Source organism: Eupeodes corollae, chromosome 1 (assembly GCF_945859685.1).
Source record: "Eupeodes corollae chromosome 1, idEupCoro1.1, whole genome shotgun sequence".
Lineage (NCBI taxonomy): Eukaryota > Metazoa > Arthropoda > Insecta > Diptera > Syrphidae > Eupeodes > Eupeodes corollae.
In genome coordinates, this window is record NC_079147.1 from 5,312,236 (window position 1) to 5,335,231 (window position 22,996).

Sequence of the window (22,996 nt, forward strand, 5' to 3'; positions counted from 1 at the left end):
TATTGATGTCGATACTTATGTATGATACTTTTAAAAAACTTCTGATGAAAACTAGAGTTAAATGTGACACAACAATGTGTCAATTAACAAGTTGCCAATTTATTAATCGTTATTATTCTACCTGTCAACCTAAATTAATCGTCAAGCGATCTATTGGAAAAATGACTACATGCAAAAAAAGACTAAGTAAAAGAAAACTATTTAAACTTGTCACGGGTTCAAATGAACCCAATTTTTATCTAGAGCAGGTACGGATTAAAACAAGTTTAATCTCTCACGATTAGATTAAAAATATTTCTTATATAATTCCAATTTGCAGCTTTCACTGGTATTTTTTTTTGACGCATGCAAGAACCAAATAAATCAATAAATTAAATATAATACTTTGACAGACGTTAACTAAAAGATTAGCTTAAAAAAATACAAAAAAAGTGAAATACCATCAGAAAACCTGTCAATGCTGAATAAAATTGATTGCCCCGTAATAAAGATCGATTTAATACCAATATCAGCTTATCGGCTATTAAAGTTGTCATGATATAATAAAATTATAATTTCAACAATTGGACCATAAATAATTTGTCATTCCTTCAATGTCAACGAATAAAACGACAAGTTGACAATTTTTCCTATTCAAAGTGCGATTGCAAAATACTTTCATTTATTAATCAGAATCACTGATATTCTTAAAATTAGAAAAAAAAAACAACTTAAATATTTAATCTAAAAAAGTCTAACTATTACATAACACATGGCAATAATGGCCGGAATAATTGATCCGAATATACTGCCTGCTGAGCTTTTGTAATGCTCAACGACCCATTTCATCACAGGATCACGATTTGAGTCAAGCCAATCGGAGTTAGCCTTAATATTGGCCTGGACTGAGGATTCCAGATTCTTTGATACATCGGGGTGGTTCTTAACCTTGTTGACCAAAGCAAGGAGCTGAAATTAAACAAGAAAACTTAAAAAACTGTTCCCTCGATCCAAATTGAACCATTGAACTTACCCTGGCTTCTTGGTTCTTATTGACAACATAGCTAGACATTCCCCTGATATCAGAATCAAGAGGATTGGAGCCACCAAAACCGCTGGTAAGATCGGCGTATTCCTCGTAGTTTTCAGTTAGGAAATCAATGCAAGCAAATAGCCCGACTTCTCCACGTGAATAGGCTGAACTGAGCAATGTAATTCGTTCCTGCACTCTCAGCGTAACATCGTCCGACTTACTAATTGAACTTTCGACAAATTTCTTCAAGAGGGTCGAGTTGTGAGAGCAACCCAGAGATGAAATAAGAGTCTTCCTTTCAGCTTGATCCACAGAAGTCATTAATCGTTTGTAAACGTACTCAAATTCTGAATCACCAGCGTTCTTAAGACCGTTACAGTAAATTACAGCTTGAAGGTTTGGTTCGATTTCGGTACCCTTGTGTACGAGTCCCTTAAGCTTGTCCAAACTGTCGTCCAAACAGCTCTGAACTCCGGCAATACAAGCCAAATTGATGGCAATGGTACGAACATTGTTTGTGAAGTGCTGCTCCCCGGTGTAGTACTGGACTCCGAGACGGTTGTAAATATTTCCAACAACATCGGCAACATAGACCCTGAAGACCGGGTATTCCTTGTCGCCACTGAGGAACCTATTGAAAACAGTCAAGATTGTATTGGCTGTCGACCATGGTGCATATTGGTCTTCGTTCTTAAGGTACAAGGTCATGCGCAAGATAACCTCATGTTTCAAATGGGAGCTTGAACTAAGACTGTAGGCATCGTACAACAGCGAAGCCCTATTAAGAGTGTGAATTTTAAAGGGGTTCACAATCAAGCTATCTGTGATAAGATCCCAGTTCTTTTCATCGTAATTTACGCGATAGTATCCGGTGGACTGTTTGTTTAAAATGAACCAGTCACTTGAGGTAACGTTCTCGGGTTTGATAACAACTGACCGATCCTTGAGGTAAAATTCAGCGGTGGTATTACGGAAGTCGGATCTGTTTTTGGTGGCGTAGTTCATGGGAATGTACCAGAGCTTATTGTCTTGCAACTTAGAATCGGTATGGAATGCATTTTGGGTGATGTTGACGGATCCATTTTCATAGTTTCGTGTTACGGTCACCAGTGGAACTCCACCTTGATTGGTCCAAGTTTTCATCATTTTATTGATAGTGTCAGGAACGATGTGGTTGAGCTGCTTAGCCGCTGTAGCAATTGCATTGAAAAGATCATCTTCTTCAGCTGCAGTGAATTCACTAAAATTTAAATAAGTTAAATTTACAATCACATTCAAGAATTTAGGCGTACTAACTGTTTTTTCAAGTAATTGTTAAGACCAGCTCGGAAAACTTCATCAGTAAGAGCTTGTTCCCACATGTACAAAACGGCACCAGCTTTGGAATATGACACAGAATCGTAAAGCGAGCGGATTTCACTGGGTTTCTGGACGTAGTGGGACATTGGGCGTGGGTTGGCACCACCATCGTAGGAGAGACCTTTTTGGAATTCACTAACAATAAACATTTGCATAATGTCCCATTCTGGATAGACCTGAAAGTATAAATACAAAATGATTAGCAAGCTTCAAATTATTTGTGTATGCAGAAGAAAAAAAGGTAAATATTATATTCCGATTAGATTTAATTAAATTTGAGAAGTTTTTCAGGGAACAGCTTCGAGGCAAATTATCTAAACGTGTTGTTGACTGGTTTCATAGTCGAACTTATTGTTTTTAATCTTATTTTAATTGTGTTGTAATTTTCAATTCCAAGAAGCCGTAATCTACCGAGGATTTCTAATATTAAATAAGTTAAAGAGTATTCAGTTGAGCCCAAAGAAAAGGAAGTCCAGATAACAGATTTGGGTGAGATAAGATTTCTGCATTTAAAACTTCTATCGAAATTTTGTAACAAAATAAAGGGGGGTATTCTTGATACGAAATTATCATTTTATGATCGAAATTCCCAAGCTTATACAAAATGTGAAGCGATTAATAAAATGTCCCTAATGAATCTTTGAATTTTGGAAACACTTAATTTTTGTTCTACTATTTCTACAGAAAAACATTGTCCGGAAAAGGAAACTCTCCGCACAAAATTTAATTCCCAAAATCCAATAAGATTCACAAAGAGACAGAATTTAAAAAAAGAAGTAATAACTCTTAAAAGAAAGACTAAACTCACCTCATCAGCAGCTTGGTATGAGTACAATGTTGCAAAACCTTCCTTCAACCATAAATAGGTCCACCATTTTGGAGTAACCAAATCTCCAAACCACATGTGAGTGTACTCATGGGCAATAATATTTGCAATATTAGTCTGAGTATTCAATGTCGATTTCTTAGGGTTATACAAAAGATATTCCTCGCGATAAGTAGCAATACCCCAGTTCTCCATGGCACCAGCAGCGAAATCAGGCACAGCAACTTGGTCCAGTTTTGGAAGAGTGAATGGAACATCATAGTAGTCAGCTAAACGTGCTGTAATTTGAATTCCAGCGAAAAGAGCAAATTCCTGATCGGCTTGGGTTCCTTTGCGAGAGAAGATTCTCTGGGTCAATTGGTTTAAACTGCCAGAAGTGGTCTCAAAGTCCGAGACGACAAATGCAACTAAATAGGTTGGCATCTTGGGAGTTTGTTCGAAAATGGTTTTGCCAGGTTTTGAGAGCACGGTGTCTACTGGCATATTTGAAATGGCATTTAGTGAGCGATCGTGATTGATTTCGATGGTGAAGTTGGCCCTCTTGGCAGGCTCGTCGTAGCATGGGAAGGCATGACGGGCATCGGTACTCTCGAATTGTGTAGTTGCCAGGTTTCTGAAGATTTTAAAATTATTTAGATTAACTCCTTCATTGCTATAGGAAGAATAAAAAGTGTTACTTACACAATATTTCCAGCGGAATTAGTATAAGTAGATAAGTAAAAACCACCATTGTCCTCGCGCAACTTTCCATTGTACTTGATAACGACGTTGTAGGTTTTTCCCTTAGCCAATGTTGACTTATCTTCTGGTGTAAGGGTCAGAAATTCAGTAGCCGATTCATAAGAAGTGGTGAGTTTCTTTGTTGAACCAGCTTCATCAATAAGGGTTGCATCAAAATCGGTCAGCTGCCGAGCGTGAATTACTATGTCCTTGGCGTTGGCTGTTTTATTCACTGTAATATTGATAGTGACTTCTCCTTTAAAGTCCTTATCTCCTTTATGAACATTCGTTGTCAATTTAACGTAGTAGTAATTCGGAGAGGTACTGTTGGGTAACCGGTAATCGGGTTCGTCAGCCTTGCTCTCAATACTTTGAATATCCTCCCAAAGTGATGCATGATGGTTCTGGAAAAGCGGTGGAATCCTTGAGGTTTGAACAATTCCTCCAACAGCTAGGAGAATTACAGCAATTGTAATTAGCTGCAGTTGAGCCATGTTTGCGGCAGAAAAACAAAACTCAAATTGAAAACCTAACGTTTGTGCGACGAACTTTTATAAGCACATTCAAAAGATTGATTGCAAAATGAAACCAATAGCTTATCATCGTTTAGTAAAAGTCTATAAATTTAAACGACCACTGGCTAATCTTTGAACGGTCTTATAATAAAGATATCAGTGATTAGGTATGTTTGATAAAACTATAATATAGCCTTCTTTAAGTTTCTGATAGTCTCGAACACTACTGCAAAGTACTGATCTAATCATAGCAAAAATGTCAGTTCTTTTTTCGTGGTATTCCGTTCGCTAATACATTTATTGGGCGAAGTTCAGATTATAATTTTAAATTTTGTTGTTACAAGATTAAAATACAGGAAACATTAGTCTACTCGTATTTCAATAAGTTGATTTTTTCCTGATTAATCTGCGTGTCACTTTCAAGTATTTCGAAGTATTCAACATCAATTTGATAGTGAAAAAGGATAAGATATCGGATTTGCTACTCTACTTTTTATTTTTTTTATTTTAACATTTACGTCAGAATGATAAATGTTTATTTATTTATTTATTTATTCATCTACAGATATAAGTCTTACAGATTACTGACAATTTTGATATAAAAATATAATTAAATACTTAAAGCTAATTTATAATATACTTTGCAATTGGATTTTAAATTCACATCTGTTTGTAGAAAGATCAAGTTCATTACATATAGTGTTGAAAAATTTTATGCATCTAGTAAATGGTTCGTTGCAACCATAATTACATCTATGTTTAGGATTGTTAAAGAAATGACGAAGACGCAATCTTCTTTCCGGAATATAGATTTCAAAATTATAAATGATTTGTGGGCATTTGATACGGTATGAAAATACGTCATGGACAAACAGCACACATTGAACAGAACGCCTTTTTTGTAAAGAATCAAGTCCAATCAAAGCACATCTTGACGGATATGAAGGAGCATCAATTCTCCATTTTAGTTGCCTAACAACAAATCTTGTGAAAGCCTTTTGAACTCTTTCAATACGAGTTATGCCAATGGAAGTAGAAGGACACCAAACAATTGAACAGTACTCAAGGATCGGACGAACTAGTGACATGTACACTGATTTCAGAGCATAAGGGTTAGAAAACTCGTTGCAGTTTCGCTTGACGAAACCAAGCATTGAATTAGCCCTTGCAATTACATAATCTATATGTAACGAAAAAGACAACTTCGGATCAAAAATGACTCCAAGATCACGAATCTCAGATTTGCGATCAAGAATCTGGTTGAACATATGGTAGTTGTGGATCATAGGAACTAAAATACGATGTGCCGTAAACACATTACACTTTGTGATATTTAATGGAAGGATATTCCTATCACACCAATCAGATAAAACATTTAAATCATTTTGAAGATTTTGCTGATCAATTCTATTTTTGATACATAGAAAAATTTTCATGTCATCAGCATACATCAAACAAGATGCATTTTTAAGAAGAGAGGGGATATCATTTACAAATATATTAAAAAGAAGTGGTCCCAAATGGCTACCTTGGGGAACTCCTGATGAAGCTTGTATGATATTAGAGAAGAATTTCCCTAATTTCACACATTGTGTTCTTTTATAAAGGTAGCTGGAAATCCATTTCAGAAGCAATCCGTGAATGCCGAAAGCTCGAAGTTTAACTAAAAGAATTTCATGAGAAATAGAATCAAATGCTTTTATAAAGTCTGTGTAGATAGTATCTACCTGATAACCAGATTCTAATGAATCGACGACATATTTACAATAAAGCATGAGATTTGTTGAAGTAGATTTGCCTGACATAAATCCATGTTGTTCAACGCAAATATGCTCTTTTATACTAAAATACAAACGATCTTTTACTATCAGCTCAAATAATTTAGGTATTGCAGAGAGCTTAGTTATAGCGCGGTAATTTGTTACAAGATTTTTCGGACCAGCTTTGTAAATAGGACTTATGTATGAGAACTTCCACTCATCAAGAAATACGCCAGTACAGAGAGATTTATTAAAAATTATTAGTAGTGGGAACACTAATGTGAATTGACATTGCTTCAGAACCAGAGATGGAATTCCATCTGGACCAGGATTTGAGCTAGATTTTAATTTTGAGATACCATTAAGAATGTCAGACTCAAAGAGATGAAGTTTTGAGACATTAGCATTGTTAATGCATACATTTTCTGTTTGACGAAGATTTAACTTGGTATGTTGAATATAAACCGACTTAAAAAATTTTGAGAAAAGTTCACATGAACTCTGTAAATCAGAAGAAATACTACCATCAAATTCCATATTTTCTTGAAGAGTTAAAGAACATTTCTTTCCATTTAAGAAAGTCCAAAAGGCTTTGGAATCCGAAGAAATACGGGTTTGGATGTTCAATATGTATTGCTTGTGCAAATACTTGTTTAGAAAATCATATTCTTTACGAAATCGGCAGAAAAGCTTTCTGTCAGCTTCGGAATTTGATTTTCTAAATTTGTTAAAAGCTTTATTCTTAACATTTTTTAAATTAATTAATCGTTTATTAGACCAAGGTGTTTTAAATGATTTCAAACCTTTCCTTTTTGGAATATATTGTCTTAAACCAACCGAAAAAATATCTATAAACTTTTCATAAGCACCTTGAAGTGATAAACCGGAAAGATCATGCATCCAGTCAATGGACTGAAGGTAATTGTTAAGTGCAACGAAATCTCCTTTGTTGAAATCAAAAAAATCATCATTAGACAAAAGTACAGAGTTTTTAACACAGTTTTCAAATTTTAAAATAGAACATATTGCAACATGATGAATTGAATTTTTTAAAAGTGGAAATTGCACTTGAATAATTTCAATATTAATATTATCTACAAAAACTAAATCTAACAATCTATTAAGTGAATTATAAATATGGTTAACTTGAGAAATATTTAAAGAATACATAGAATCAATAAAATTATATTCATAATCTTTTTTCATATTAAATGGAATAAGACACTTATCTTCATTTGAATAATTCCATATAATATCTCCTAAATTAAAATCCCCAACAATAAATGGGTATTGATTTTCCAATAAATTACCTACGATATTTTCTATGTTATAAATATGACTTTCATATATATCTGTTGTACTCTTTGGAGGTATATAACTTACAATAAATAAAATATCTTTACCAAAAAAGCTAACATTAATACATAATTGTTCAATATTTTCTCCAGTCTTACATAAAACAATACTTTTGCTTGGGTAAGTGGATTTAACTGCCACTAAAATTCCACCACCTCTTTTTAAAAATTCTGTATATGATCTATCTAAACGATAAACATTATAATTAGAGTGAAATATTTCAGAAGACGAATAACTCGCATTTAACCATGTCTCTGTAATAATAATTACATCATATTCATACATAGAGCTAGAAATATATAATTCATTAGTTTTAGTTCGAAGGCCACCAGCATTTTGGTAGTAAACATTAATAAGATCTAAGTTATTTGAAATGCTTAAGTTTGTAGAGTAGATTGATCCGGATGCATCTCCATTTGTTGTAATTTTTTGACTTTGAAGTTTTTTGGAAAGTTAATAAATTGCCTTACCAACACATTCTTCGGCCAGTTCAATGGATTTAGGGCAACATCAAATAAATGAACAGGAAATCCAATTTTAAATGTAACATACGCCAAATCATTTACATTCGTATCTTGTTTCACCAGCTTAAAACATTTTATTTCACCTTTATCGCAATTTATTTTTGCAGCCACATACTTCTTAATTGATTCTTCGCTAGTTAAAGCACTGAATTTTGAAATATGTAACCATTTATAAGGATTTATCACATCAATCTCAGCATTTGTATCATCAATACAATCTGTACCAACAACACGAATTGTTTTGACATTTAGTTCCTTTCTTTGCTGCATAGTATTAGCAACAACACCACCAGTATGAACACCGACTACAGTAGCAGCAACGACACCATCAGAGTCAAGAGATTTTTTTCCCTCCACAACAACAACACCAGCAGTTACACTAGCATCAAAAGCAACATCAGTGTTAGAAGCAACAGCATTTCCATCATCAGCGCGCCTTTCATCAACAACCTTTTTACTTTCGCCTACCGCAACGACAGCTTTATTAGAAACAGAACCAGACGAGTGGGGGGCATATTTATTTCGTTTCCCTTTTGTCTTCCATTCTGCATTCGATACCTCAGCAGCAGAAGCAGTAGCATAAACATCGTCTTCACTAGCCTGATGCACCTGCACACTATCATTATCAATAGGGTTAGGCACATTATGATTGTCCATTTCATTTACAACAACAGCATGAGTTTCGTTTTTTCCTTTTTGACTGCCTATATTGTTGTTTATATCATTTAAACTAGAGTCCAGAAGATCAACTTTTTTGCATAATGCATCGATAACCGGGAAAAGTTCATTGACTTTAGAGAGCAAGCGCACAATAGGCAAACTAATGCAATCATTACAACGATATTGCACATTCGTGTTTGACTTTAAAATGCAATTTATCACTTCATCGGATAGATTTAAACACAGTCTATGATATGATTTACCGCAGAATAAACTACACTTTATAGCTTTTTCTTCTTTTAGAAGCAAATTATCACATTTAAAGCATTTTAGACTTGACATTGTAGAGCAAAGCAAAAAACACGACCGCACTTCAATAAAGAGAAGAATGAAAGAATGTTATAGAAAACAAATAAATTATTATGAATAATATACAACATATCAGAAAAAGCTTTAGTTATGATTAACCAGCATTTTTTAACTCTCTGATTTGCAGAAAAAAATGATATTAATGTCTGCTAAAATCTAGTAGACCTTATATAGATATTTAAATGATAACGTGGACGTGAATTATTTTAAGTATGTACATGTTTAAGCTTAGTTATATCTCAACCTTTAAAATCAGTCTCTTTGGATTAATTTTTATGACAGAAATCATAGTTTAGCAAATCAATCAAGCTAAGCGTATGTGTAATTTGTGAAAGTGTATGCTATCTAAAATTTTGGTTTTAGTCAGTTTAAGTGATTTCGTTTTCAAAAAGGAATACGATTTTGATTTAGTTCGTTCAATCGTAAGATAATCTAAAACCAAATATAAATACTTGAAATACTAAAAGTAGTTTGCATTTCGTTGAATTGACTAACAATCCCAGGCTTTTATCAGATATCAGACCTTGAGAATTTGGTATCTGCATACATTGTTTATTTGTTCTAGTTTTGACACATGATAACAAAACACTTGGCCACCTAACCAAAATGTAAACACATGCCAAATAATTTAGGTCAGTGTCAATCAATGGGTACATTTCTGCACGAATGATCTTATGAGATCAATTTTCATAAAAAAAATGTTAAGATTTTAAAACAATTCCGTAAAATTCGCAGTGATTTAATTGAAGTTACTCTAAACTGTTAAAAATAATTACTAGTCAAGATAAAGTAAAATTTCCACCTTAAAAAAGTTGGGATAAGGTTGAATTATGGTGGACAGATTCAAACTTTTTCTGACATTTATGATTTGAAACAAAAAAGTTAATGAGCATTATCGAAAAATGGCAAAATATATGTATAAAACACATTTATTTTTTTAACTTCCCATAGGAAGTTATTGAATCGGTCCGATTTGTCGAATTGAAAATTTTGACATTTCTAGACGTTTCAAGGTCCCTAGAATCTAAATAAAAGTCACTTAATAGATGTTTGTGCATACGTCTGTACGTGAGTTCGTGCGTTCGTACGTTTGGGAAGCTTTATTTGTCATCCATATCTCAAGAACCAGTGGAGATACCAACTTGAAATGATTTATGTTGTACGGATAATAGTGCAGAAAGATGCAGAAAGGACTCCCAAAAAATTTGTATGAGTTTTTTTTTACCAAAGCAAACCTTGCATTAAGCTGTTATGTAAGAGTTCTGGGGTTTAAACCCTGACTGTAGGATCTTAAGGTTTTCACGCGTACTGCTTCTTGCGAGGAATTGACGAATCATCCAAAAGTAACTCTAATTTTAAAAAGTGCTTTCTCAAAGTAATTGTATTTGTATTTATTTATTTGAAACAAATCGCTTACAAGGTGGGACATGAGTCTTATAAATTGTTGCAAGCCTTAACATTAATTTCAGAATTCGAATAAAAATTATATACCTAAGACTTTTATTTACATATTATTATAAAGAAAAGGGCCTTAGCAAGTAGCAGTTAAGATTTGATCGGGATGAAATTTCGAGTATTTGAAAAAGTTGGAGACTTCCGTAGACTTTACCAATGGCACTATTAAGGTGGTCTTTCCAAGTGTGAGTGCGATTGAATACTACTCCTAAGTTTCTAGAAGTGCTAACATCCTCTTTCAAAAGGCCGACTTATCAGGAGTTGCACATCATCAGCATGCAAATAAATTAAACAATGTTAAGCAACTTGTGGTTACTCATTTATGTAAAGTGAGAAGAGGATTGGACCAAGGATAAATAACTGTGGCACTCCACTAAAAACATTGAAAAATGTGAACGAGTATCCACTGGCTACCACGTATTGTTGTCTTCCGCTGAGATAGGTGGAAAACCAGACTGACAGATTGTTGATTGTAATATATTTTTGGATCTGCCCCAAAGTAGTTTTTTCAAACACCTTCGAAAGAAATGGAAGAATGGCAATCGGCCGAAATTCTGTAGCAGTACTTGTTTGCTTTTTGGGTATGGGAATAATTTTAGCCTTCTTCCATTCTAAGGGAAACTAGGAAGCAGTCAATATATGCTGTTAAATATGTAGGTTATATAGCGCAGTACATATGGGAGCAGTAGTCTCAAAAACTTAGGGCCCATTTGGTCCAGGCCAGTAGCATTAGATTTAATTGATATTATTCCCTCTACAATGTCTTCCTTTTGGAATCAGCTTAAAACTGTAGGTCCCTCCATTCCTGACAAAATCACTCGCACACAGGAAAGGTTGGTAGTTCTCAACGTACTGTTGCGTCATTTAATTTATTTATTATAATTTAAAAAAAGGACAAGCTATTTTCGTTTTCTATTTGACGACATTTTTCAAACCCTTAACATTTTTTTTTTGGAAAACCCAAATAGGGAATGATTAAGTTGATAAATACAAGTTGTATGACGGTTTTTCCGAAGAAGGCCATAAAAAGTACTTGTTTTTTTGTGTGTCATGGATAGGGACAAGATCTAAATTTACCTATTATCGTGTTTTAAATCAGATAAAAGGATACTCTGATTATTTGAAAAATAAGTAATAGTATTAATTTAAAAGAATCAAGAAGAATGGGTATTGGTAAGGCTCTAACCAAGGAGGAAATATAGGTCAAATTCTTTCTGGGATCTCGGCAAAACTATCCGTTTTATAGACAGAAAAAGTTCAAATCTTGTATAGAACTACCTGAAGGACCCATAGTGGTATACAAAAAAAAAACACAAAGGAAGAGTTGAGAAATCCACATCATTTCAGGAAATTCAGGCAATAGCCAGAGCTGTCTCAAATTAAACCCTTTCCACTAATAAAATTAAGACAGATGCTGGGGTAAATGCTAGTAGATCGACTATTGCTCTGATGATACAGAAGGTAGACCATATACGACACAAACAAAATGAAGAAAAAACAACCATTAAAAGCTAAACGCAAGAGCCAAAAAGTTAATTTTTCAACAAATCACATCAAGAGGAATCGAGCATGATGGGATACCGTCGTCGTCTCTTCCCATGAAAAATAAAATAATTGTACGGACCTGATGGATATAACTGCTATTTTTACGATTTAGGAAAGGAAGAAATCTATCTTGAAAAACGGCACAGAAAAATCGGGAGTAATCATCTATTAAGGGACCGGGAAGCTGGATTTTTAAAGCTCTTAAATGACGGCTATTATTTCGAACCCGATTTTAGAACAAGCTTTTAAGCAGTTTTCCGAATTATTTGTTGGACTTTCCAACAAGATAATGCAGCAATACATACCGCACGGACAACAAAAGCCTGAATTTAAGGGCACAGTGTAAACATATTTCCATGGCCCACATATTCTAGTGACCTAAGCATCATGGAAAACGTGTGGATATGAATTTAAAAAAAAGTCTACGAAGAAGGACGGCCATACCAACAAACCAAATAGATTTTTGAAGCCGTAAAACAGATCAAAAATTGTACTTAATTATCTGACAGCACTCTTACTTGAAGTAATTCAGAAATTAGGAGGCAGCACACGTTTTTTTATAATAAGCGCACACTCAAGGGGGTAATACTACTATTATGTAGACACAGTGTGAGCACTTAGAAAGGGAGAGAGGAGTTGTAACCAGGTATCGGTGCACATTGGTATTGAATTCCTGAATATTGCAATGGCTGGGAAAGACAGAGTGTGGAAAGGCATTCTACATTCGCATAGTACGGCTAAAGAACTTGAAAGTACAACCGAAGTTGGGCTCAAGGATATATTGAGGAGCATTTCTAGAAGCGCGATAATTACGGTTGAACTTTTTAAGGGGAGGGTGAGACAAGAAACATTTCGACGATATTCAAGCTAATTAAATGGACTTATGATGATATTATCACCTATTAATTTCAATGATCTGCGTTCAATACTATCCAAGAGGCTTAAATAAGTTGGAGGAGCACCAGCAAAATTATGGGAGTTATCCTCAAGATAACAGCCAAATCAGACGGGGGAGAAAAACTTCTTGCATCGCCTTAGAAAACGCCTTTTATCGCCTTTTTGGGAATAGGCTGGACAAAAGCGGTTTTCCATCCGCTCGGGACCTGAGGAGTAGTACAGACGAATAAGCTTTTGCCAGCTTAGAAGAACACCTCTTCAGAACAATAGCGTTGCCACCATCCGGACCATCGGATTTATATATGTATGTTAAAATCTTTAAGAACTCTTGCCACAGTACGAGCGCGAAAAAAGATTGGTCCAATTGATTCACTAACTCGTTCAAGTACAGGCGGAGTCATAACACTCACTGGCGGCGTCGAATTGTTGGCGAACTGCCTAGCAAAGAGATTTGCTTTCTCTAAAGAGCTAGCAAATGGAAAGTCATCAACATTTGATCCGTCGAATATGGTCGGTGCAGGCCTTCCTGGCTTGCTTGAACTTTTTCCGGTTTTCCTCAGTTGGATTGGTTTTAAAACAATGGAAACTTACCATCTTGACCCTAATAGCATCTTTGCAGCTAGCATCGAACCATGCGTTTTCCTGAGGTCTGATGCTTTTAACCCCATCGTCATAAAAGTTCTCATTCCCTGGAGAATGAAACTTGTGATCATATCAGCGCTGGCGTCAACGTGACTATCGACGAAGCATAGTGAGAAGGTAAAGATCCTAAAATAATTGTTGAGACCGTCCCAGTTGGCTTTCTTGTATTGCCAAACGATTTTCTTAGGAGCTCTTTCTTTAACTGGAGAGTTTTAACAGAAATTTGCTGATATGACACAATAATCAGATGTACTTAGAGGAGATAGAATACTAATAGTGTACTTACCAGGGTCAGAGGTAAGAAACAAGTCAAGAGAGTTTTCTGGTCGACCTACCACATCTGATATTCGAGTGGGCTCGTTGACCAGTTGAGTTAGGTAGTTCAACGCAGCGAAGATCTCAGCACACACTTCTTTTGGTGGCGCTTTCAACAACTTTGACACATCCGCGATCACTTCTGCTATGACGACCCTAAACTTCGAATACTATGTGAGTTGATTATTTGGATGCTAAAAGGCAGAGTAATCGGTTTTAAGATGGGGGATTTTTGTACGAAATGGTTTGTCAGTGTAGGCATTCCACAAGTTGGTGTTCTGTCCCCTCTTCTGTGAAACATATAGTGGTAAACAAACTTTTAATATCCCTTGAGAGGGAAGGCTACAGAGTGGTTGCGTATGCCGATGATGTTGCTAATCTAAGCATCTCATTCCGCCTCCCTAATCATTGCAGCCCCTTCCAAGTGGACATTTTACAGATCAAAGAAGTTCTCTCCTGGCTTAGAGAAAACGAGATATCAACTCCTAATATGCGCATCTTCTCTGACAGTCAGGCTGCTATTAAATATCTTGACGGTGTCTCAAACAAATTTCAAACGGCCCTCGATTGTCGATAGTCTCTTATGGAGATCGCCCAGCAATTTAACATTCACCTATGTTGGGTGCCGGGCCACAGAGACATCATGGGAAATTGTAGAGCCGATGAACTCGCTAAAAATGAAACGGTCATGACTATTTCACCTGAAAGGGAGAAAATAGGTACACCGATAGCTACATGTAAACTTATGCTAAAAGAAACAGCTTTTGCGAACGCAACTCTACGAGGCACGATTTACCAACATGAGCAGCCACAAAACTCATTTGATCTTCACTGGACCTAAAGCGCTCTAAAGACTTGTTATCTCAAAGAAGACTTCATATTAGCTCCCTAATAGCTGTCCTTACGGGACACTTTCTTATAGGCACACAAGCAATACGACTTGGTGTAGCCTCAAATGACTTCTGCAGGAGCTGTATGGACGAAAAGAAGAAGAGGAAACAATCTATCGCCTCCTCAGCATTTGCCCTGCTCTTTCACTAAGCTGCAAACATCATCTGGGAGAATTCTCTTTTCAAATATCTTCTTCGCTTTTTAAAAAGCACAAAATGGTTCTACTATTGGAAGGTAATTCTCTTGATTCATGTGGTATCACAATGGGCCTTCTCTTTTGGCGTAAGTGTGTGGATTCTGAATCCGCAGCCACTTTAACCTTACCTAACCTACCCTTAATTTGCAACCATTGCAAATACAAAATAAATAGAAAAAACCACAACAGATAAAGACAATAAAAAAAGAGGCTATGATGCGATCCACACTGATAACTTCAGACAGACGGGATGTCGATTTGTCTTGCTTAAAAGTTTATAGATTTTCGTGGTGGGTTGATAAAAAGTTGTCAGTTGAATTATTCTTTAAAATTATCAACAGTATTTTTCATATAAAGAAATAATTTGGTTTTAATATCTAGTTTGTTAAATAGATTTTTAGTCGGCAACAAATTTTTACCAATTTTGTCTGTGCAATAAAAAAAGTTTGAAGACACTATTTTTAAGTTTTGAAAAGCTGTTTGAGTTAAAAGAAATTTTTTTTCCAAGTTTTAGTATTGTTTTTTCTGTTAGGTTTTTAGTTTTGTAAAAAAACTGTCAATTCGATTTTTCTCAAAATTTTATCGAATGTTGAAAACAATATTGCTTATATGTACATAAGTGAAAATTAGTTCGAAGCCAAAATCTTAAAGTTTTGAAAAGATATTTGAGTCGAAAATCAATGTTTGCTCACTTTTATTAAATTTTCTTTTAAGTTTTTATTTTTTGTAGAAAAACTGTCACTTCGATTTTTCTCAAAATTTTACTGAATGTTAACAACCATATTTTTTAAAGAGTTAAGCTTAAGTTTTTTTAGAGTTAAGCTTAATCTATCCACTCTAGCACTTAATTTTATCGCTACCTTGTGGTTAGATTGTAGAATTTCAAGTTAGATAAAACTTTGAGAAATTCACTTTCTTACTTTTAACAAGTTTGCTTAAGTGCTCAAAATGTTTTCCACTTTAATTTAAGAAAATTTAACATTATTTTGATTTATTTTAATATGTCTATACAAAATTGTCAATAATGTCGTTATAATGTTAGCTATTGTTCTTTTTGATCCATAATTACTCAGTTCAGAACTAATTAAACTCAAGGCCTTTGCTTTTATAGAAGAGTTACATAATTTTACAACAGCAATTAAGTCTAAACTTTCAGTTTTCTTTTCCTACCAATGATATACAAAAGTGAATGAAATATATGCTTCCATATAATTTTCTTTAACATAGAAATGGTTCGGTTGGTAATCTTCCAAACAAGCTTTCAGTATGAACTTGTTCGTTTTATGTGGTTATGGATTGACATAATCGCTGTATTGCCTTTCCTTATCATATCATACTAATATAAGATATTTATTGATAAGCCAACAGTCAATCGGACTTCCATTTCTTGAAAACAGACAATCTCAAATATAAAAGTTCCCTTAAGAAGCGGAATGTTTTTAGTTTTGTTTTTCTGTGGCAAAAATGTTGTACTTGCAAGTGGTTACGGTAACTGGCATTCTTTTTGTCGTAGGATTAGGGTCTATCCAGTCTTTAACAAAACTTCCGAACATACAAAATATTCCAGTCAAAGTCGAGGAATCCAACTATCGATTACCAAATAATACAGTTCCTTCGCACTATAGCGTAACCCTTACAACAAATGTACATTCTGGAGATTTAAACTTTGAAGGCGAAGTCGTTATTACTATAGAAGTTGTAGAGCGTAATACCAAGAATGTTGTGGTCCATGCACGGCAGTTGCATGGCTTTGAAGCTTCTCTTCTCAATTCAGCCGATAAAACTGTGTCTAAATTATACACTTCTTACGCGTTAGACACTGAATTTTTGACGCTAACACCGGATGATCAGACGGAACTTGTCCAGGGAAACTTCTATGAAGTATCAATCAAATACAAAGGGAAGTTACGGGAAGATAATGGTGGTTTTTACGTATCAACTTATACGAATTCAGCTGGAAAGACGGTGTAAGTACTTGATTAAGAAAGCAAATGAACACCTTATGACTTTATTATCTTCGGTAGAAACATGGCAACGACACAATTTGCTCCAACTGATGCTCGCCATGCGTTTCCTTGCTACGATGAACCTGCAAAACGAGCAAACTTCACTATCACAATCAATCACGACCCCTCTCTAAAAGCCATCTCCAATATGCCTGTGGACAGTGATAAGTCAAGACCCGGCAAGACGGTATTCCAACAAACGCCCAATATGCCAACCTATCTTGTTGCATTTATCGTCTCAGACTTTGAGTCAACATCTGGTAGTTTAAGTGAACTGACCCAACGAGTATTTTCTCGCAATGGAACTCAGGCAGATCAGGAATTTGCTCTTCTCACTGGATTACAGATGATTTCACAGCTGACTAAATACTTCGGTATACCATTTGTTCTGCCAAAATTGGATCAAGTTGCTATTCCAGACTTTGCTGCTGGTGCGATGGAAAATTGGGGTCTTGTCACTTATAGGGAGGAAAATTTGCTATATGATCCTAAAAAGTCGACTTTGAGCACTCAAACAAAGGCCGCTAATATAATCGCCCATGAGTACACCCATTTGTGGTTTGGAAATTTGGTGACAATTAAATGGTGGACATGGTTATGGTTGAAAGAAGGCTTTGCTAACTTCTTTTCATACAAAGCTGCAAATGAGGTAAGAAACATTAAAGTTGTGTATTTTGAAGTCGTAATAAGAAGTTGCAGAAGAAGAATAGCAGTAGTTATAGTATCAGAAAGTTCAAAAGTAGAATTAATTAGAAGCATGTTGTATTAAAAGTTACAGTAGTGGCGATAGTAGGAAATTATTTATTAAACGTTTACATTTTTTCAGGTCTATCCGGAATGGGATATCATGCAAATGTTCATCATAAGTGAGTACCAAAAAGCCTTAACCCTAGATGGTGAAAACAAAACCCGCCCAATGACGCACTATGTTTACAAGCAAAAAGACATTCGATCACTTTATGATACCATCGCGTACTCCAAATCTGGCGCAGTTCTACGTATGTGGCAACATGCTTTAACCGATGAAGTTTTTCGCGCTGGTCTCAATAAATATCTAATTCAAAAGTAAGCTTTAAATTTAAACTTTTCAAGAAGACACACAAACATCAGTTTTCAAAATTGCCTATTTTAAGTAAATTCACTGGAGCCGAAGAAGATGATCTGTTCGATGCACTCTCTGAGGCCGCTGCAGATGTCAAACATCAATTGCCAGACTCTATTCATACCATGATGAAAACGTGGACCAATCAGGGTGGCGTTCCACTTTTGCACGTGAAACGCAACTACGACGATGGAACCTTCAACATTACACAGTCTTCCTTCTACAACAATCCTTCGTTCGTTGATACTAAATTATGGTACATTCCAGTCAACTATGCCACAGCTAATAATTCAGACTTCAGCAATACTACCGCCCAGTTCTACTTTAAAAATAGTTCTATTGTGATTGAAGACAAGACACTTTCCACCAACGAATGGTTGATTTTGAACAAGCAGTCAACTGGTTACTATCGCGTTTGCTATGACGAAAGGAACTGGGATCTCATCACAGATAGCTTGGTTGCGAATCCTAGTAAAATTCATGCTCTCAACAAGGCTTCATTACTGTTCGATGCATACGCACTCTGCACAACATTTAAACTTGAGCATAAGTTCATGCTTCGCTTGATGACTTTTTTACGAAACGAGGACCAATATGCGCCCTGGGCAACGGCCAATACAATCCTAACCACTTTCGATATGTTTTTCGCCACAAAAGCACAATACTCTTCTTTCAAGGCTTTTGTTTTCGATCTTGTAGGAAACACTTACAACCGACTTGGCATCCAATATTCGACGGGAGAACAACACTTTACAAATGAAGTTCGAACAATCGCTATCAATTTGGCTTGTATGGCTGGAGTTCAAAGCTGCTTGGATGGAACTTCAAAAAGATTGAAGGACCTCGTAGATAAGGGTGTCGAAATTGAGCCAAATCTACAATCCGTGATGTATTGCAATAGTCTCAGAAATGCCAACGACGCTGAGTTCGAATATGTCTACAATCGTCTTATGAAGTCTCAAGACCAATCTGAAAGGAAAATTCTTATTTCGGCATTGGGCTGTGCTCGGAACTCAACACAGTTGTTCAAATTTGTGAGAAGCTCGGTCACAACTTCGGATGAGAATACTCTCCGGTCTCAAGAGAGAATAACACTTCTGAGTTCGGCGTATTCTAAAAGTCAAGTTGGACTATCGGTTTGTATTGCATTTCTTTATGACAACTACATTGCATATGCCGCTCTTACAACTGGTTTTGTTGGCTCCAATCCTCTTGAAGCAGACATCAAGGGAATGTCTAAATACGTCATTGATTCTAATTTGGCTTCAAATGTAAGTAAAAATCTTTGTGAAGCTGTGGGTTAGACTAATTTTTTGTATATTTTTTTTCAGTTGTTACATCTAGCTCATTTAGTGGGAAGTTTTCCAGGAATTTCTGCTGATTTAGAAAGCACGGTTAATAAAAACAAGAATCCAACTTTGAATGGATCGATTCGCACCAAGATCCTATTTTGAATTGGATAACTGACAACTACAAAATCTCAGGAGCTAGCAAAAACGTATCAGGATTGATTCCATCAGCTTTGCTTGCAATTTATTACTTAATAGTTCGAATTATTTAAAATATTCTCTTGTGTATGATTTATTTTCAAAATTTAAAGATCTTTTAAATAAATCAAAAGTATTTTTAATGACATAGTTTCATTAGTGATGCAACAGCTGCCATAATACATAACTAAATTGTTGGTCCTTCGAGCCGAACTAGCAACATTAAAAGTTTGTCTGTACGTCCTTTATAGAATTGTTAACTATGCATTTGATCACGTGAAGATCTTAAGGAAAGTTGGCATCCATAAGACCATAAGCCAAAGAAGGTAACTAAGTTCTTACTACCCATTTTGGACAGATGGAGAGGGAGTGAATATAAACACCTTGAAACATGTCAACAGTTCCAAGTGCGACAAGTGACTATCAACATAGCGCCAGAACAATCGTTACAAGTGGATTGGTTTAAGAGAAAAACAGGTAAAATATTATGGAAACCATCTTTAAAATATTGTTTTCTTATTAAAATTTGGAGAAGATGTAATGATTAAAAAAAAAGAGTCCACTAATATATGAGAAATTAAAAGGTATTTTTTTTTAGGGTGATAGGTACAAAGGTAATAAAGAAAACAAACAAAATTTGGGAAAAAATATCTTTATTTCCCGATACACTGTTCCCAGCGATGTTCAGTAGCTTTAATACCCTGTTTAAAGTGTGAACCCAAGCTACTCTGTCAATTTAGGAAACAGAAAACGATCCGAGAGCCTTAATCTAGCGAAATTTAACTCATTGATTTTGGTGTATTTTCTTGATGACACAAACAATTTTTTTTCGCTAAATGCGGCCGTTTTTTCTTGATTTCGTCACTCAAACGACGCAATAAGTTCGTGTAATAATCGCCGTTGTTTTGACTGTTCCTTCATCTCAGGTGTGAAGTGTTGGACCCATATTTCATCCATGGTTATGAATCAACGCAAAAACTAAATATGTTTTATTGCTGTGAAACTTCGCCAACACCCGATTGAAACATCCTCACGACGATGTTTTTGTTCAATTGTAAGTAAGCACGGCACCTATCTTGCGTACAGCTTTCCCATGTCCAATTTTTTAGTCAATACTCAATGTACACCACACTCCAGCACTTTCAGTCGACGGTCACTCAATACCATTTTGTGGACTTTCTTCACCATTTCTGTTGTAGTCGACCACTGCGATGTTGGTCTTAACAGCTAGTACGACCTCGTTTCAACTCTTCGACTCAATAATTTAATGTTTGAACGAAGCAACAGATTCACCCAGAGTTGAATCTATGTAGCTACTCTTGATATTCGTTAGACTAAGGCCTCGGCCACGCAGCAAGTGGCTAGCGGCTGAGGTGGCAGCTCTAAGCAACGTATGGCCAGCCACTGAGCGACTGCTTTGAGAGATTAATATTTAAAATGCCTTTGTCAAGAATAGTTCGTCGTATTTTACTGTCGGAAAATCGTTTGTATGTGTACAAATTACTTAAACAATTAAGATAGGAGTTTGGAGAATTTAATCATTTATTTTTGAATCTACGAAAATTTCCAGATAGATTCTGGCAATACCTACTTATGTCTATCGAATCTTTTGATTTGCTGCTTAAAAAAGTGCGTCCTAGATTAATAAAACAAAGAATTGATATTTCTTCAGAGCAGAGATTGTCTTTAACTTTAAGGTATGTACATTTATTATTACATTTCTAACTTTTTTTTCAAATTTGTTCATTAGTTTTAAGTTTTTCCAAAATAATCGTTTCGATGTCTCCCCTTACTTCTAGTTTATCCAATAATGGAATTTTTTTCATAAACGGCAATAAGCTTTTAAGAATTGTAGATCGTCGTCGCAGTCTTTCTCCTTTTCCATTTCTAATTTCAACAACATAAGACTTTCCCTCTCCAAATTCGGAATCCACATCCATGGCTGAGCTCTTCCCTTTTTTTGGCTAATGTAGCGGATGGGCGCTGGCTATCGTATTGTTTTTTTAATATTTCTTCTTCATCGCCCAGCAAATCACCCAATATATCAGTGAGGTTTAGGTCATCAGCAGCATCCACAGGTCCCGACAAATTTTCCTCACTTGGATCCGGCACAATGGTATCTTTAATGAATGTCATAGATTTTAATGGAAGTTGCTTCAGATCCAGATAATGGTCTTGGTATTTTTTGGAAGTTTTTGCGATACGTGTCTTTTAGGTTCTTCCACTTGTTTTTTGCGTCAACTCCTAAAAAAAATATATTTTCTATATTATTTTTATATTATATAATAATTTCAGGTTGCTTGCTACTGGCATTTCTTTTAAGGATTTGGCATTTGCTTTTCGTATGGGCAGAATCACAGTCAGTGCAATCGTTTCGGAGACTTCTGTTACTATATGGAAAGAACTTGCTAATGATTATATGCTTGTTCCAACAACAGATAATCTTAAAACAGTGATCAAAGATTACTAAACGCGTTGGAAGTTTCCTCACTGTTTTGGCAGTATTGATAGCAAACATTGTCAAATTAAATCTCCAGCAAGCTCTGGATCACATTATTTCAATTATATGCATTATTTCTCCATTGTACTTCAAGCTGTAGCTGATGCTAACAAAAAGTGTCTCACAATAGAAGTTGGTGGGAGAGGAAAAGAAAGTGATGGCGGAACTTTTGCAGGTTCCAAATTATTTACGTTGCTTGTAGCTGAGAAGTTCAATGTCACTCCTCCACAAGCATTGCCGGAATTTTTTGATAGGTGATTATCCTTTGAAACCATATTTGTTAAGACCGTGCCCATGGATGGATTGAAATGGACATTTGAACGATCTACTTTCAGGCAAGAAAATGTATAGAATATGCATTTGGAATAATGGGATCAAAATGACATTGAAACGAAACCGAGAACGGCGATAAATTTAATAAAATGTGCTTGCATACTGCACTCTTTTGTGAAAGAGTGCGATGGGGACAATGATTTGGACTATATACAAGTAACATCAGCAATGCCAAACGACGCAGTACGAACTGGCAAAGCAGCAGCAGCTCTGGATGTTCGAAGTAAAATAACGGAGTATTTTTTTGAGTTTTGTACACTAAACCACAGGTGTTAACGTGCTATGCACTAAACTATCTATCACATGAACTTTAAATAAAAAGTTACCACTTAAAACACAAATATTCACCAACTTCCCTACATAGTTTCTCAGTAATAGTTTTATTTTTAAAATTGGCATTTCTATCTTTCCATAAATCTGGTCGAGATTGCACACACGAAATTAACAACTCAATTTTTACTTTGGTCATCTTAACTTCTTGCCGGTCAGAACAGATAATTACTAAAAATTAAAATAGGTTTGGCGG

The 22,996-nt window shown here is 35.4% G+C and overlaps 2 protein-coding genes across 2 annotated transcripts in view; one reads left to right on the plus strand and one right to left on the minus strand.

The window, feature by feature from the left end:
* Nucleotides 1-616: 616 nt before the first annotated feature.
* Nucleotides 617-22,996, minus strand: part of LOC129942349 (uncharacterized) — a 41,268-nt gene continuing 18,888 nt past the window's right edge. The window contains exons 9-14 of the mRNA XM_056051224.1: nt 8,019-8,933; nt 3,879-4,465; nt 3,180-3,810; nt 2,309-2,547; nt 1,013-2,252; nt 617-948 (exon numbers count right to left, since the gene is read on the minus strand). Coding sequence (XP_055907199.1) covers nt 724-948; nt 1,013-2,252; nt 2,309-2,547; nt 3,180-3,810; nt 3,879-4,465; nt 8,019-8,933 — 3,837 coding nt within the window. The 3' untranslated portion in view covers nt 617-723. The remainder of the gene's footprint in view (nt 949-1,012; nt 2,253-2,308; nt 2,548-3,179; nt 3,811-3,878; nt 4,466-8,018; nt 8,934-22,996) is intronic.
* On the plus strand, nt 16,492-19,772 carry LOC129954190 (aminopeptidase N-like). The gene is made up of 5 exons (XM_056067934.1): nt 16,492-17,009; nt 17,067-17,697; nt 17,875-18,113; nt 18,182-19,421; nt 19,482-19,772. Exons 1-5 carry the CDS (start codon nt 16,507-16,509, stop codon nt 19,602-19,604), a joined length of 2,736 nt encoding a protein of 911 aa, XP_055923909.1. The 5' UTR covers nt 16,492-16,506; the 3' UTR covers nt 19,605-19,772.

Excerpts from the sequence above, each read along its gene's own strand:
- LOC129954190 (XM_056067934.1), top strand. The coding sequence starts at position 16,507 with ATGTTGTACTTGCAAGTGGTTACGGTAACTGGCATTCTTTTTGTCGTA. Across the intron at positions 17,010-17,066 it reads AATTCAGCTGGAAAGACGGT|AAACATGGCAACGACACAAT; the intron begins GTAAGTACTTGA and ends TATCTTCGGTAG. Across the intron at positions 18,114-18,181 it reads AATAAATATCTAATTCAAAA|TAAATTCACTGGAGCCGAAG; the intron begins GTAAGCTTTAAA and ends GCCTATTTTAAG.